Genomic DNA, 18,383 nt, shown 5'->3' with positions numbered 1-18,383 from the left:
TGGAGGTGTTCGGTAAGTGTTCCACCTTCTGCGATAGTATGAGAAGATGCCATGGGGAGTGGGGGTGTTGAGGAAGTGTACATATCATGGACATGGGCTGAACTAACTCCTGTGCTTTAAACATCTATAATGAGAGAGGTTCTCTTTGAAACTTATAAAATTCTGACAGGGCTAACAGATTGGATGCAGGGATGATATTTCCTTGAGGTGGATGGCAGGAGTGGGGAAGGAGTTTGGGGTGGCACGGTAGCTCAGTGGTTAGCACTGCTGTCTCACAGCGCCAGGGACCCAAGGTTCGATTCAAGCCTTGGTTGACTGTCTGTGTGGAGTGCGCACATTCTTCCCATGTCTGCGTGGGTTTCCTCCAGGTGCTCCAGTTTCCTCCCACAATCCAAAGATGTGCAGGTCAGGTGAATTGGCCATGCTAAATTGCCCGTAGTGTTAGGTGCATTAGTCAGAGGGAAATAGGTCTGGGTGGGGTTACTCTTCGGAGGGTCAGTGTGGACTGGTTGGGCCGAAGGGTCTGTTTCCACACTGTAGGTAATCTAATCTAATCTAATAATGGTCAAGAACATGGGATTATGGAGCTTATGGAGTTCAACCTGGATAAATGCGAAGTGATGCATTTTGGAAGGTTGAACTCAAATGCTGAATATAGTATTAAAGACAGAATTCTTGGCAGTGTGGAGGAACAGAGAGATCTGGGTGTGCAAGTACATAGATCCCTCAATGTTGCCATCCAAGTGGATAGGGTTGTTAAGAAAGCATATGGTGGTTTGCCTTTCATTAACAGGGGGGATCGAGTTTAAGAACCGCGAGGTTTTGCTACAGCTCTACAAGTCCCTGGTGAGACCACATTTGGAATATCGTGTCCAGTTCTGGTCACCCTACTGTAGGAAAGATACAGAAGCTTTGGAGAGGGTACAAAGGTTTACCAGGACGCTGCCTGGACTGGAGTGCTTGCCTTATGAAGAAAGGTTGAATAAGCTCTGACTTTTCTCTCCGGAGAGAAGGAGAAAGAGAGGAGACCTGATCGAGGTATACAAGATAATGAGTGGAATAGATAGAATCAATAGCCAGAGACTTTTCCCCAGGGCTGAATTGACTGGTATGAGGAGTCATAGTTTGAAGATATTAGGAGGAAGAAAGAAAAAGATAAATTTTTGAAAGGACAGAGTCAATAGCTTGGGATGAGAGTGGGAGACCAACATTTAGGTGGAAGATCAGCCATGACCATAATGAATGGTGGAGTGAGATCAATGGCATACTTTTGGTTTTGTCTTCAAAGCTTCTATAATAATAAAGTTAGCTTTAGAATCAAGACTACTATAGTCTCAAAAACAATAATATCTGAAAGACCAGCAAAGAAAAGGCAGTATTTCTGAGAGTTTGGTCATTATTCACACTGAATAGACAAACGAATGAAAATTTTGTAAATGTTGAGTGCCCAAGACCAAACTTACTGACATCTGTATAATGGACAAAAAGGCCACCTTCTACTTTCTGTTTTCTATTCTACAATTACAGAACAGTATCTCAAGTTGCTGGAGGAAGCATAAACTGTAATAGCCACACTTTCAGATGAGGGGAAAAGAAAATATTGTCAGAAAGTAGGGTAAAATCAAAGAGGAGAAACCAATTGAGATTGAAGCAAAGAGGTACATTTGTAATTCTGAAGAAAATTCACGAGTCATTTATAACTTTTAGTAGATATTCAAGGCTCCACCTGGTGCGTAGTTCATTTAGTATAAGCTAGAAACATAAAAATGAAAGCTTTTTGTGCAGATATTTGGTAAGATATTTTCGATATATTTATGAATGGAATCAGAAGAAGCGACAAATTTAACTGCAGTTTTCTCCAGTAATGCAGCTCATTAAAATGAATATCTGTACTAGTAACTACATGGCCAAGTCCAAAAGTAATAAGTTAACTCAATATGACCCTATGTTATCTGAGTCCATTAATCATTTTACCTGATTAAGAAGGTCATGAATATGAAGCTTTAAGTCACTGAGTTGGAACAAACCTTCCAGCTCAGCGAGCTAACTTACGTACTTATCATCAACCTAAGCTAAAATCTTCTCAAACATTGCTAATGAAGGTTGAACCCTATAATGCATCAAGTACGGAAATTACACAAGGACAGACTTGAAGAAATCTTCAAAAAATTTGTAAATTTAGATTTTTGATTTATCTTTACAATTAGTGAAATGTTTTACATTTACGGAAACTGAACAATCAATTGGATTCAGTTGATTAAGTTAGGATAGTGGAACAATGTGCATGATGATATGGAAGCACATTCTTATGTCTATACATGAAAATTCAGGATTTTAAAATTTTTTTGTTAGCTACAATGATGATGAGCTTTTACTTCTGGTTTGATTGACAAAACATGAATTCCACCCAGCCTGAGGCATAGGCCAAAATATGAAAGATGAATGTTGGAAGGGACCTTATCTGTCTGGTTATTATTTAACTAATTACGTTTTAGCTTCATAGTTACATGTGGAGTAAGCAATTATTCTATCCTGCCATCTTACCTCAACTTCTTTCAATGACAGAACTTCAATACCACATTTTGTTCCATGTTCTTTTAAAGCATCATCAAATGGATCCATTAGAATTATAGTTTTTAAAATTGGGATGAGGTTTTTTTCATAGTTTTCCAGCAAAGTATGAACTTTGTTTGGTTTGTCACATATCACAGTGGAAATTTCAGCTGCAAGAAGAGTGTTAAAGTTAGTGAAATTGTTCCATCATAATACATTTCACTTGCTGTTCAAACATAAACAGAGATTTAATCTCACACGAAATGGAAATTGAAATAGTGCATCATTTAGTAACATTCTTTTATTAAAATTTTAAAAATCACACAATACCAGGTTATAGTCCAATAGGTTTATTTGGAAGCACTAGCTTTCGGAGCACTGCTCCTTCATCAGGTGGTTGTGGTGTATAAGATCGTAAGACACAGAATTTATAGCAAAGGTTTACAGTGTGATGTAACTGAAATTATATATCGAGAAAGACCTGGATTGTTTGTTAAGTCTCTCGTCTTTTAGAATGAATATGTTGGTTTCAGTTCTTTCATATGTAAATCGCAGAATTTTTAAAAATTACATTCTCAAGTGAACTTTAACAATTGGTGTCATGTTGGTATTTAAGGTGTGAGGTGCCCTGTGTGAGGCTGTCTGTGCCACAACCTTCAGACTGATTCCAATCTAAAAAATGGATTTACAGAATCTTACATGTATTCATGCAGTTTTTGAGCAAAATAAAATGTAATTCTGCAAGTACACATTCACCCCACAAACTTATGTCTGTGTGTGTGTGTGTATATGTGTGTGTCGGGGGTGGGGGGGCAGTTATGAGTGTCAAAGAACAAAGAACATTTACAACCCAGGAACAGACCCTTCGACCCTCCAAGCCTGAGCCAATCCAAATCCACTGTCTAAACCTATCGCCCAATTCTTAAGCATCTGTATCCTTCTGCTCCCCACTTACTCATGCAACTGTCCAGACGTACCTTAAATGAATCTACTGTGCCTGCCTCTACCACCTCTGCTGGCAACGTGTTCCAGGCACCTACGATTCTCTGTGTAAAGTACCCTCCGCCTGTATCCCCCTTAAACTTTTCACCTCTCACCTTGAACATGTGACCTCTCGTTATTAAATCCTCACCATGGGAAAAAGCTTATCTCTATCTACCCTGTCTATACCCTTCACAATTCTGTAGACCTCAATCAGGTTCCCCCCTCAATCTCCATTTTTCTAATGAAAACAATCCTAACCTACTCAACTTCTCTTCATAGCTAGCACCTTCCATACCAGGCAACATCCTCATAAACCTTCTCTGCACCCTCTCCACAGCGTCCACATCCTTTGGTAGTGTGGCGACCAGAACTGTACACAGTATTCTAAATGCGGCCGAACCAAAGTCTTGTACAACTTTAACATGAGCTGCCAGCTCTTATACTCAATACCCCGTCAGATGAAGGCACGCATACCATATGCCTTCTTGACCATTCTATCGACCTGTGCAGCCACCTTCAGGGTACAATGGACCTGAACTCCCAGATCTCTCTGCTCATCAACTTTACCCAAGGCTCTTCCATTTACAGTATAGTTGGCTGTAGATTTAGACTTCCCAAAATGCATCACCTCACATTTGCCTGGATTGAACTCCATCTGCCACTTCTCCACCCAACTCTCCAGTCTATCTATACTCTCCTGTAATCTTTGACAGTCCCCTATGCTTTCTGCTACTCCACTAATCTTTGTGTCATGATTTGGAGATGCCGGTGTTGGACTGGGGTGTACAATGTTAAAAATCCTACAACATCAGGTTATAGTCCAACAGGTTTAATTGGAAGCACTAGCTTTCTGAGCACCGCTCCTTCATCAGGTGATTGTGGAGTACTCCAATTAACCAATTAGTGCTTTCCACTAATCTTCGTGTCATCTGCAAACTTACTGATCAGACTAACAATGCCCTCTTCCAGATCATTTATGTATATCACAAACAACAGTGGCCACAGCACTGATCCCTGTGGAACACCACTGATCACCTTTCTCCATTTCGAGAAACTCCCGTCAACTACTGCTCTCTGTCTCCTGTTACTCAACAGTTCTTTATGATTAGATTGGATTAGATTCCCTACAGTGTGAAAACAGGTCATTTGGCCCAACCAGTCCACACCAACCCTCCGAAGAGTAACCCACCCAGAGCCATTTCCCTCTGACTATTGCACCTGACACTATGGGCAATTTTGCATGGCCAATTCACCTGATCTGCACATCTTTGGACTGTGGGAGGAAACTGGAACACCCGGAAGAAGCCCACACAGACACAGTGAGAATGTGCAAACTCCACACAGATGGTCGCCCGAGGGTGGACTCGAACCCAGGTTCCTGGTGCTGAGAGGCAGCAGTGCTAACCACTGAGCCACCATGCCGCCCCAAGCTAGAACACCCTGCACACCATGTGACTTCACTCTTGGAGCGCCTTACTAAAGTTCATGTATATGATATCTACAGTCCTTCCTTCTTCTATCAACTCGGTCACTTCCTCAAAGAACTCCATTAAGTTGCACGATCTCCCATGCACAAAACCATGTTGCCTATCATTGATAAGCCCATTCTTTTCCAAATATAAATAGATTTTATCCCTCAGTACCTTCTCCAATAACTTTCTCACCACTGCCATCAGGCTCACTGGTCTGTAGTTACCTAGAATATCTCTACTGCCCTTCTTGTACAGGGGAAAACATTAGCAACCCTCCAGACCTCCAGTCCTCCAGTTCACCTGTGTTTAAGGATACTACAAAGATATCTGTCAGGGCCCCCAGCTATTTCCTCTCTTGCCTTCCTCAGCAACCTGAGATAAATCCCATCTGGTCCTGGGGATTTGTCCACCTTAATATCCTTTAGCCTACCCAACACATCTTCCCTACTTATGTCAACGTGATCCAGAGTAAACAAACTTCTATCTCTAATCTCAACATTCATCATGTCCCTCTCCTCAGTGAACACTGATGCAAAGTTATAATTAAAAAATTCACCCATTTTCTCAGGTTCGACACACAACCTTCCTTCCTTATACTTTAGTGGACCAACCCTTTCTCTAGTTACCCTCTTGCTTCTTACATATGAATAAAAGGCCTTGGGATTCTCATTAATTCTGCTCGCTAAAATTATTTCATGACCCCTTTTAGCCCATTTGATTCCTCACTTAAGATTGGTCCTACTCTCCCAATATTCCTCCAAGGCCCATTCTGTTCTTAGCTGCTTGGACCTTATGTGCGCTTACCTTTTCCTCTTGACTAGCTTCACAATTTCTCCTGTCATCCACGGTTCACAAATCTTGCCTTTCCTATCCCTTGTTTTCAAAGGAACATGTCTATTCCGCTCGATCTTCAACCTATCTTTGAAAGTCTCCCACATATCAAATGTTGACTTCCTTTCAAATAGCTGCACTCAATCCACATTTCCCAGCTCCTGCCGAATTTTGATATAATTGGCCTTGGCCCAGTTTAGTACTCTTCCCTTAGGACCACTCTCATCTTTGTCTACAAGTATTCTAAAACTTAAAGAATTGAGGTCGTTATTCCCAAAGAAATTCCACACTGCAACTTCTACCACCTGGCCTGGTTCATTCCCCAATACCAGGTTGATTATGGCTCCTTGCCTCATCGGATTTTCAACATACTGCTCTAGAAAACTTTCCTGGATGCTCCTTACAAATGCTGCCCCATCCAGACCTCTGACACTAAGTGTATCCCAGTCAATGGTGGGAAACTTAAAATCTCCCATCACCACCACCCTGTTGTCTCTACATCTTTCCATAATCTGTTTACCTATTTGTTCTTCTACTGTTGGGAGGCCTGTAGTACAGCCCCAAAAATGTAACTGCACCCTTCTTAATTCTCAGCTCTACCCATAATGCCTCACTGCTCAAGCCCTCCATAGGTCCTCCTTTAGCACAGCTGTAATATCATCCCTGATCAGCAATGCAACTCCTCCCCCCCTCCTTCTTTTACTTCCCTCCCTGTTCTGTCTGAAGCATCTATATCCTGAAACTTTTAGTTGTCAATCATGCCCTTCCTTCAACCAAGTTTCTGTGATTGCAATAATGTCATACTCCCAGGCACCAATTCAAGCCCTAAGTTCACTGCCTTACACACTATACCCCTTGCATTAAAGTAAATGCACTTCAGGCCACCAGTTCTTTTGCGTTCATCTGCTCTCTGCTTGCTCTTCCCCTTTGTAATGCTAACTTCACGATCCTTACAGTCTCTAGTTTCCACCTCACTGTCTACTGGTCTTCTCCTCAGGTTCCCAGCCCCCTGCCACATTAGTTTAAAACCTCCCCAACAGCAGTAGTAAAAATTACCCTTAGGATATTAGCTCCAGTCTGGTTCAGGTGTAGACCACCCAATTTGTAATAGTCCCACTTTCCCCAAAACTGGTTCCAGTGTCCCACAAATCTGAACCCCTCCCTCCTACACCACCCCTCAAGCCTATTCTTTCAAGCACACAAACACACAGACAATCCAACACACACTCCTGTAAACACACACTATTCCTACAGATCCATACACCCATGCAGACCTCTCTCATACAAAAACTCTCTCTCATACGCTCACACATACACTCTCACACGCACACATGTACCCTCTCACAAATTTATACCCATTTACACTCACAGTCACAGACATACATATACACACATTCTCTCACAGACACTCATATCCCCCACCCCCCACACACACTTAGATGTACACACACATATACGTATAAGTTTGTGGGGTGAACTTGCACTTGCAGGATTACAGTTTATTTTGGTCAAAAACTGCATGAATGCATGTAAGATTCTGTAAATCCATTTTTTAGATTAGAATCAGTCTGACCATTGTAGCATAGACAGTCTCACACAGGGCACCTCACACCTTAAATGCATTAGCTGGGCTGACATGACACAATTGTTAAATTCCACTTGAGAATGTAACTTTATAAAAGCTCTGCGATTTACATATGAAAGAACTGAAACCAACATATTCATTCTAAAAGATTAGCGACTTAACAAACAATCCAGGTCTTTTTCAATATATAATTTCAGTTACATCACACTGTAAACTTTTGCTATAAATTCTGTCTTACAATCTTATACTCCACAACCACCTGATGAAGGAGCAGTGCTCCGAAAGCTAGTGTTTCCAAATAGACCTTTAGATTACATTACCTACAGTGTGGAAACAGGCCATTCGTACCAACAAGTCCACACCGACCCTCCGAAGAGCATCCCATCCAGACCCATTCCTCCATATTTACCCTGACTAATGCACCTAACGTTACAGGCAATTTACATAGAACATAGAACATTACAGCGCAGTACAGGCCCTTCGGCCCTCGATGTTGTGCCAATTCACCCAACCTGCACAACTTTGGACTGTGAGAGGAAACCGGAGCACCCGGAGGAAACCCACGCAGACACGGGGAGAATGTGCAAACTCCACACAGACAGTTGCCCAAGGCAGGAATTGAACCTGGGTCCCTGGCGCTGTGAGGCAGTAGTGTTAACCACTGAGCCAACGTGATGCCCTGGACTATAACTTTGTCCACCCCAGTCCAACACCAGCATTTCCTAATCTTTACTAAAATTGTCCTTCCACAAAAACCACCGCCATAGACCATATGAAATAGTAACAGAAGTAAGTCATTCAGCCCCTCAAACCTATTCTACGATTCAGTTGGATGATGGCTGATCCAACATTCCTCACATCCAATTTCCTGTTTCTTCCCCCATAAAAATCACTAATAACCCTTTATTCCCCTCCTGATCATGGATCTGTCTAACTCAGATATACACAAGGACTCTATCCCCACAGCAAGGAGCTCCAATGACTTTCAACCCTCAGAGAATAAATTCCTAATCTCAGTCTCAGACTGACTCGCCTTAATTTTGAGTCTATGCCCTCTGGTCCTAGACTTTCCCATGTAGGGAAACATCCCCTCTGTATTTATCCTATCAAGCCCCTTAAAAATTCCATATGCTTCAATGAAATCACCTCCCATTCTTCTAAACTTCAGTGAGTTGAGTCCCAACCTGTTTAAACTTTGCTCATAAGACAATCCCTCCCCAGTGTGGATCATTTAAGTGAACCTTCTCTGAAGTACCTCCAATGATAATACATCATTCAGCCAGTTAGTCAATTAGCAATCATGAATGTTTTAATGTAATCTTGTCATAAAGGATCAAGTCAATTCAAATCTTTCTCCCAATAATTAGATGAACTAAACTTGGCACCACTTAAATCCTTCAATCTTTTTATCAAAATCGCAAAAGATTCCTTCTAAGAAACTGCAAATGTTCTTTACCTCTGTTTTAGAGTAGTACATTGTTTAACATGATGGGTCAGACTCTTACAGTCAGCAAGACTCTGTCGAACTTGAACAATAGCAGTGAGACCCAGATGTAAAAGTTCTGCTCCATTGCCAACAAATCTAATTTATACTAGTCTGGGAAATTCAAACAGGAAGGAAGCCTAAACTCAGCATTAATTTCAAATGACTTTTCTGAGTTAAAGGATCTTAAACCACAATGTGGGAGTCACAAATTTATGGAGAAACTGTAAATTGAACAGAGGATAAAGATCCAATTAAATTTTAATTTCTGATATTTTAAAAAAAAACTTGCTCTTTAAATACTAAAAGCAAAATACATTGAAGCTGGTAGAGTTAAAATAACTCTCTGCTTGATTGTTTTATTGATGGGTTATCAGGTTATGGCTGGAAAAATGTAATGTCTGTTCAAGCAATTTCAAGAGTTCATTGTTGATGTCTCCAAGTGTTATTATGATATCATGAATGTTTTATCTGAGTTTCAAAAGCTACAGTTATCTCAGTCAGATTAATTTTGAGTTCACAATTTGACAGTTTGAAAAGGGTATTAAAGGTTTAGCTCTAATTGATGTGGGGTCTACGTAGGACTTTGTTCATTTTTATAACGATTAGCCACTGGACTGGAAAGGATTGTGAACTTTTTTTCCACAGTCAAGTGTTGAAAGCAGAGCTGTATCAGACAATTGGAAATGTTTTTGTGTCCATACATCTGCTGAAGTCTGCTTATGGAGGATAATGGATGTGTAGCAATATAGACAGCAAGGGGGCAACACTCGCTGCAAACTGTGTGACTGTGCACATGCACAGCCACTCCTGTGAATGCATGTCAACTCCATTTCCAGCATTGACTTCTGGTTCCAGATCTCAGAAACCTTGTTTGTAGGATAGGTAGGGCACTGAAGGGGTGGGTTGGACTTGAAGGGGTGTGAGTCTTGCTGACTCTAAAAATCTGACCCATCAGAGGGCCTACCAGCTTGTTAAACAACTGAGACCAAGTCCCAGAGAATTGATTCAGGGCCTCTAATCAGAATACCTCAGCACTCACAACCTCCTGTAGCTACCTACTGTCTGCTTCCATGATCAGTGAGCCCAGCTTAATCCTGTCCTCATGGGTTGAAAATTGTGTGTTTTGGGACACTTTGTACTAAGGCAGGAAATTTCATGTTTTAAGCTAGGTGCCTTAGCCCTGTGTGGAAGATTGTGAATCCAGATCTTCTTGTGCTGTTCGTTGGATCAGCAGTTCCATTCTGCAACTAATGCTCATTGACAGAATGGTTTCCTTGTTCTGCATGTGGGATCATAGAATCATTCCCAACTTTACAAACTGAAGGAATGGTCTATGTGCAGACTTATGCCACACTGGAGATAAGAAAAGCTATTGTTATGTTGAAAACTGTAGCATTAACTAACTCCTCTCTTCTTCCTTCAATCTACACATAGAGGTGCCTTATCTGATGCCCATTCTTTGTCAAGCTGGCAAATGCTTTTTCCCTCTTAATACATGAGGCTATTCATATAAGTCCCATTGCTGCTTTGGTACAATTTAGCTATTACAGGCACCTGAATCTGACTATACTTTGCCTGTAATTATATTAGTCATAGCAATTGGAATAGATTCTTATCTATCAGGTACCCACACTCCATTTTAAAAATAACATTCATTCCCAGGCATAAATACTCGGAGAAAAATAAAACATATGACCCACTTTCAAGACGACCTGCCCGACAGTTTGGAGGAAACTAAACAAATGTCCATTTTCATACAATGCAATTATTTCACAAACTGCTACTGAGGGATGCAGGAGCACATGACTGCACCATGGGAATGAGCTACAGCACGATGCAGAACAAGTAACTTATATAACAGGCCGATATCTGCTTTCAATGCAGATAATTATTACACAGTGACATACATAGTTATATTTCACAAGTAAAAAAAAACTTTCTTCACTGATACACACCTTTGTTAATGATGTAAACAATAGCTTCAGGTCCTAAAGTGTCGTATAAAGGTACCACAGCCATAGAGTAAGTATAGCAAGCCAGCTCAGAAATGATCCACTATTAAAAGACAAGTTCTGGAGTTAGTATCTCAATTAAAGACAGCATAAGTTATAAGTAAAAACAGTTTACAAATCCATTTGCAAGATATCATTTCACAACTAATACATCAGTATATTGCATGGGGCACCAAGTCAATGATAAATCATCATTTTTCAGCCATTGAGGCATGGAATATGAAAGAACGCTAAAGCTAAAATATTGTTTGAATCCAAATTTATCCAAATTAATTTATTCAGATCAGAATGATTACTGAATGTAGGTAAAAGTCAATGTTACCTGATGTTCACTAAACAGTCATGATAAAATTACTCAAATAGAGCTCTCATGTCGCATTGCCTAAGCAACTGAAAATGGAAACAGTTCTAATACCAGGAGGATTTGATCATCTTTTAATATCAGGTTAGTCGGGAAAGATATAATCTAATTTAATTACGGGACTTATCTCAGATTAACTAGATAATATTTGAACAGTAGACAATTTGATCCCAGAGTATAAGTTAATTAGCTAGCTGTTTATTATCCCCTCCTTGTTGGATAAATAAGTATGAGCACATTGTGATCAGTGAGACTTTTGCATTATGACTGCAGCCTTCTACAATGGTCTCAGCTGCTAGCTGTTTATATTGAAGAAAAAAATTCAATTATTTTTCTATGTTCAAAGTTGGCAAAGAGGTTCCATCACTAGTTGATCAAATTCAGCAGGCCAGTATGTACAGCAAGAAATGTTACATTCTGTCTCAATAAAGTATTTTTGCCTACTATTATTGGTGGCCAAATCTTCAACTGACCTCCACAATGCCTTGAGACACCAAAAAAAGGAGTATGGATAGCAATTGTACAAGTATACTATTTCTCGGATGACAAAGTTATGAGGGGCATGGATAAGATGAATAGTTAAGGTCTTTTTCCCAATGTCGGGGAATCCAAAACTAGATGGCATCGGTTTAAGGTGTGAGGGGAAAAATTTAAAAGGGACCACTCTTTCACACAGAAGGTGGTTCATGTTGCGAATGAATTGTCAGAGGATGTGGTAGAAGCTGGTACAACTACAACATTTAAAAGACATTTGGAAGGGTATATGAATAAAAAGGGTTTAGAGGGATATGGGCCAAATGCTGGTAAATGAGATTCGATCAATTTACAATATCTGGTCGGCATGGACAAGTTGGCCCGAAGGGCCTGTTTCTGTGCTGTGCACCTCTATGACTCTCTGACTCAAAGTGGTGTATGTGGGCCCAGTTACAACATTTAAAAGATACCTAGGTAAGTACATGAATAGGAAATGTTTGGAGGGATATGGGCCGGCAGCTTAGTTAGGGATTATATTCAGCATGGACTGGTTGGATCAAAGGATCTGTTTCTATGCTGCCTGTGTGGCACACATTACGAACTAACCTGGGGCCAGTCCATTTCTTAGACAGCACCATCAGCTCTACAGAAATCTCGTCATAAGATTGAGTTGAGTGATAAAATGAGAGCTCAAGCCTTTGGGTTTGTGAATTGCAATCATAACAAGAAAATAATTTGAATTGATTAATGTTAGGAGTACATTACCTCAGGTCTATTTTGAGCAAACACACCAATGTACTGATCTGGTGATGGATTGCATCCTCGATATAAAAGGCCAGATCCAAGGTACTCTGCTCTGTCAGATACCTACAAATAGAAAAGACAATTTTAAAATCGAGATTGTTTTCTTATAGATCAGTGCATTTTAACCCAGACTGTCTGGTAGATTTCATACAGTCTTCTCCACCTTAACAAAAAACAACAGGTAATTGCCATATAACTCACTATTTGGTATCCTACTGATGATTTTTGTTCCCTGATTACATCAGGAACAACTCCAGGAATGGTTAGATGCATACTGGATGCATCTCTTTGTCTAGATTGTCTCCTTCCTATACCTGGCTGGGAAAGCTCACAAAGACAAGCAGTCCTTTCTTTCTAGCGACCACCCAGAATAACTCTAGTCTGTGATATTCACTCATTTTTAGGGGAGCTTGCACCATGATCTTGAAAATGACTCTCGCTGCCCTCTTTCTCACGGCAATGTTAAATGCACGAAGACAAATTTTGCTTACACAAGTTGAATTGACAGCCCTTTAAAAACAACAGCCAGGTTCCAGTTTCAGTGTTCTTGTTTCTGGGTTTTCTTACCTGCACCTGGATCTTCAAAGGGTGAGGGCTGATTCAGACCGTGAGAGTACACCCACATGCCTGATCTGGCTAACTCTATTATGGAGATAGGTATGGCCTGTGTCTCCACACATTACAGGATGGTGTACTAGCTTTTTAAAAGGAACATGACTGATAGCACATCAGTAGAGTTGTGAAACATAGCCTGCACGAGGGATCATATTGAAAGGGAAATTTGAAAGGTCCTCTTCACACCTCCCCAATTCCAAGGTATCTGTCTCCTGTCCTCAACCGTCATGTGCCTTATGCGAGAATATGTCTCTGCAAACACTCCCACATGGCCCCCTCATGCTCCCCATGTTATGGCATAGCAATATCACTGGGACTGGAAAAGCACAGCCGGTCAGGCAGCATCTGAGGAGCAGGAGAATCGACGTTTCAGGCGTAAGCCCTTCATCAGCCCTTCATTAGATTCCTCAAATGCTGTCTGATCGGCTGTGCTTTTCCAGCGCCACACTCTTCAACTCTGATCTCCATGATCTGTAGTCCTCACTTTTGCCATAGCAATGTCACTGTCCACAGTATACTGCATAGAAACAAAGAACCTTATAGTCACCAGTGTCTGTGTAAAACACAAGCTTAGGAAAGTGTTCATTCATAACTTTCCACTGTATTAAAACAGTGTTTATAAAAACCTTGATTCATTACAGCCCAATAAGTTTACCAATAATCCACACAATACAGATCAAAATATTTTTGATTTTCAGGACTACCTGGCAGTCTTCATGACTGCTTTTCTTCAATATCAAGGTGTAATGTTTGTTATATAAAATAGGGTTCTGTCTACTAATATACGTAGCTGCTAAATATGTGCAAATACATTAAACTCTGAGCTCATCTATTAATCTTAAATCAGTTTCCAGTGTAATTCTTAGCAATGTCCAAATTATTTTGACTATTTGTAATGTACAACACATTAATTATGCTCTCCCAGTCTGTGCTTGCAAGACTTGAACTGTACGCCTACCCTTCTGCGACTGGGCACTATTAAATGGAAATATAAGTTACACTTTTTACATCAATGTTTTTTCATGAATGCTTACATTTGTATTTCAGTAATCTAACCTGAATTCTATTGCAGGGCCTAAAGAACACAAGCATACTCAGCTATGGACCCCAGGTATACGTAGGCAGGATATTAGTTCTGATAATTAACTGATTTTTGTACTGTGATTAGGACATTATGAGTCACTCCATTCCCAATATAGCGTCTTCTAATGACATATCATACCAATACTATTACAGTTCAAATTAGATTCCGTTGCAAAGCAGTAACAAAAGTACTGCAATCATCAGGTACCCTGAAACAAGAGTTTCAATCATGAGTTTTATTTAAGGTAATTTTCCAGTTGTAGATTATTTTAATATTTTACTAGCTTTACAGGTGGATATGTATGAATTTCAAAAGGTGAGTGTCTTGTGACTAGCTATGATTTTATGATTTTTCCAGCAAAAGGTAAAGTTTGAATGGAACTATTAGTTTATCAACCTCTAACAATGCCATGTAACCACCTCAAAGTTCAGCCAGCTGTAATTCAAATGACAGATAGCTAGGGTACAAAGTTCATTTGCATGAAAGTGAATAGATTTGAAGTCAGATCAGTGCATAAGACATGGCATCGTGTTATTTGGAGAGGAAGGGTGGGGGACCCAGAATTCCTTCTCCACTTCCACCAACACCAATAAAAAAATTTTTGGCACTTCTCAGGATGAATCACTTCTCAAAATTAGTATTTTCTAACATTTAATAACTGTATATAGATCTCTCCAAATTATTTTCAGTATTTCTTATTAATCACAATACGTACCTGTTTGTATGAAAGCCACTGATAGGGCTGATTAGGTTTCCTGTAGCCTAGACAAGGTCCATCATCTGACAGGAAAAATAAATATTTGACAGTGAATATCAAATGTAGCAAAAAGATCTTGGGTATATGAATAGGAAGAATTTAAAGGTATATGTACCAAATGCTGGCAAATGTGACTGGATCAGATTGGAATGTCTGGTTGGGGGGATGATTTGGACCGAAGGGTTATGTTTCTGTGCTGCATGACTCTATAAATATTTTTAGCCACAAGACTGAGTATATTTTCATACCTGATACATGTAAACCTCTTTGGAAAGCTTCATAAAGTGTTTTGGCATCGTCATAAAAGTAAGATATCACATTATCATCCTTCAACAGTGCACATCGTCTGGCACCTTCACTGTTCTGAAATAAAAATAAAATATTTTAACATTTATTAAGAAAACATCTCTAAGCGAAGGTTTGTCATTGTCAGAACAAATCATATTGCAAGTCCAGGCTGAACACTTCTAAGTCAATTTATAACACATTCTGCAGCAGAATAATTACTACTCTACCTCAATGCATTTTTATAGTAAAATTAGAAGCAGGACAGAAGATAAAATTTTACCTGTTTCAACTACTGGCCTCTGTACCTTTTGACAACATTCTTTGAGGCAACCTAATTCATCTCCTCTGAGTCTGCTATCCTTTGGACATTTGCAAGCTCAGAGGGTAGCAATCCCACCAAAGGATGGTGACTTTGAAGGTGCTTCCATCTCTAGGCACCTTCTGAAGACTTTGAAATGTTTTTAAAAATTTCTGGCCCCAGTTTCCAGGGGAACACTTTGGAAGGGAAACCATCTAGCTCTACTTTGGCCCAGTGTTCATTGCCATAAAGAGGGTTAGAGTTGGAGACCTCATGGCTTACCCAACCAGGAACTTGTCTGGATTCAGAACTGGCAGATGGTGGCATCCACAATTTGGAAATCTCAATGCCATTCTACCCTAGCCACATGCACACCAAATACATCCTACAAACTAGCAGTTACTAATTCAAACTTCTTTGAAGATTGTCCAAATTTGAGAATTTCCTCCAGGCTCCACTTTCAAGCTGGTCTCTATGGATCCAGAATGATCTTCCCAGTGACTGCAGGATGTTTTTTTCTCAATTTGCTGAACTAGTATCCAGTGACGTTTTAAAATTCTCATCCATGATTTCAAATCCTACCATGGCCTCTTCCCTCCCATTGCTCCATTACCACAATCTTTAGAGATTCTAATCTGAATTCATCTAATTCTGCACTCTTCATCTTCCTAGATTTTAATTGTGTCTGAATGCTAAGCTCTGCAATCTCTTCCCTATATCTCTCCACCCCACTTTTCTCCTTTCATACAGAGTATAAAACCTATCATGTCTAAACGTTTTTGGTGATCTGCCCTGATATTTCACAATGAGGCCGAGTATTAGATTTGATTTTAGAATGTCTGAGGATGTACAATAAAGCGAACAAAACCTATACCCTATGAATGAACTCTGTCTTTTAAAATAAAGAGCATCTCAGGCTGATTTATCTGGAGAAAGTGTAAATTGTTGATGATAGCTGGTTAAATGCCATAGCAGCAGGTCAGGACTCCCCAGATTCTCCAGAATTCTTCTCGTTGAGATGGAACATTTGTTTCATAACTCTGACTGTATCATATTAGATTTAAAACTGAAAACCAATGGTACATATATTTCCTCCCCACCTACCCGAAAACAAAGATAGCATGATATTATTCTACTAGAAAGGCAAATGCTCTTCAGAGAATTTAAAGGATAAATGTATTCCCTCGTGTGGCTGTTATGTCCAGGTTTGAATCTCTAATTGGCAGTGATTTAATTGACTAGGATTGGGTTAGGCATACTAAATTCAAACTCACCTCAGCATTACTGGGGAAAGCTTATAAATATGAATAATTATCCAGTTCAGGAATCATTGGGTCACAACATGCATGGAGCTTTCTCAAAGTATGAAACAGATACAGAAGAGGAAAGTCAAAATGCTCAGAAACGATTAAGGTGACCAGCAATTGTATTGCTTCGAATTCAGAAGGTGAGCTCCACAATTCAAGCCAAAGGGAAAATTGCAAATCTAGATTAAGTAGGAAGAAACATTTTGGGTGAAGAAAACTTTCCAACTTAACAAACTTGTAAGCACTCAAGTCACTTTTACCATTATATTTGTTGTCAAAATTTCTACTTGCCTTAGTTTGCACAGATTGCTTGGAAAGGTCACATGTGACTTTAACGGGTTTTGGTTTGGCTGTCACCCAGTAAAAAACAGTTGCAATCAGAACCAGAACAGATACAGAGCAAGTCAGGAGCAGGATGCTCATGTTTTTAACTTCTGAAAGAAAGCTGTAAACCTGAAAGAATTGCACAACAAGAAATCCGTCAGTGAGACATTTTTCATAATGCATCACAAAACACATTCTTTTAATTACAACATCAATCTCAATAGTCATAGAGTCAGAGAGATATACAGCACAGAAACAGACCCTTCGGTCCAACTCGTCCATGTCAACCAGATATCCTAAAGTAATTTCGTCCCATTTGCCAGCACTTGGCCCATATCCCTCTAAACCCTTCCTAAACATGTACCCATTCAGATACCTTTTAAATGCTGTAATTGTGCCAGCATCTACAACTTCCTCTGGCATCTCGTTCCATACACGCACCCCCTTTGTGTGAAAAAGTTGCCCCTTAGATCCCTTTTAAATCTTACCCCTCTCACCCTAAATTTATGCTCTCTAGTTCTGGACTCCCCCATCCAGGATAAAGATGTTGGCTATTTACCCTATCCATTACCCTCATGATTTAAAAACCTCTATAAGGTCACCCCTCAGCCTCTGACGCTCCAGGGAAAATGCCCCAGCCTATTCAGCCTCTCCCTATAGCTCAAACCCTCCAACCCTGGCAACATCCTTGTAAATCTTTTCTGGACCCTTTCAAGTTTCACGACATCCTGTCTATAGAAGGGAGACCAGAATTGCACACAATATTCCAAAACTGGCCTAACCAAAGTCCTGTACAGTGACAACATGACCTCCCAACTCCTATACTCAATGTTCTTTTTATTAACATGATTTACATGACACCAATTTTGTTTTTTACCCTCTTTCTCAAGCATATAGACTGAGAATCTTGCATAAGTGCCTGAGTTAGTTAGTAGTCATTAATTACAAATGCAAAGCTAAAATAATGATATTTTATATAAGTTGCAAAATATTATATATTGCTATCACAAATAAGTCACAAAGGGATCTGAAAGTAACTCAGCAGCAGACTCTTGAAAACAACTACTTTGAAGAACTGCAATTGACTCATTCATCTTCTCCTGCCTGCTGATAATTAGCCATCACAATGTCATGACAACACACTGATC

At 39.9% G+C, this 18,383-nt stretch overlaps 1 protein-coding gene across 1 annotated transcript in view; it reads right to left on the bottom strand.

Annotated features, from left to right (window-relative positions):
* Positions 1-18,383, bottom strand: part of acsl5 (acyl-CoA synthetase long chain family member 5) — a 58,867-nt gene that overhangs the window by 31,083 nt on the left and 9,401 nt on the right. Inside the window, exons 2-7 of the mRNA XM_043712730.1 lie at positions 17,203-17,364; positions 15,267-15,381; positions 14,977-15,041; positions 12,524-12,625; positions 10,867-10,966; positions 2,545-2,723 (exon numbers count right to left, since the gene is read on the bottom strand). Of these exons, the coding sequence (XP_043568665.1) occupies positions 2,545-2,723; positions 10,867-10,966; positions 12,524-12,625; positions 14,977-15,041; positions 15,267-15,381; positions 17,203-17,334 (693 nt within the window). The 5' untranslated portion in view covers positions 17,335-17,364. The remainder of the gene's footprint in view (positions 1-2,544; positions 2,724-10,866; positions 10,967-12,523; positions 12,626-14,976; positions 15,042-15,266; positions 15,382-17,202; positions 17,365-18,383) is intronic.

This window comes from Chiloscyllium plagiosum, chromosome 22, assembly GCF_004010195.1.
Source record: "Chiloscyllium plagiosum isolate BGI_BamShark_2017 chromosome 22, ASM401019v2, whole genome shotgun sequence".
Taxonomy (NCBI): Eukaryota; Metazoa; Chordata; class Chondrichthyes; order Orectolobiformes; family Hemiscylliidae; genus Chiloscyllium; species Chiloscyllium plagiosum.
This window is presented reverse-complemented; position numbering and strand designations above follow the sequence as displayed.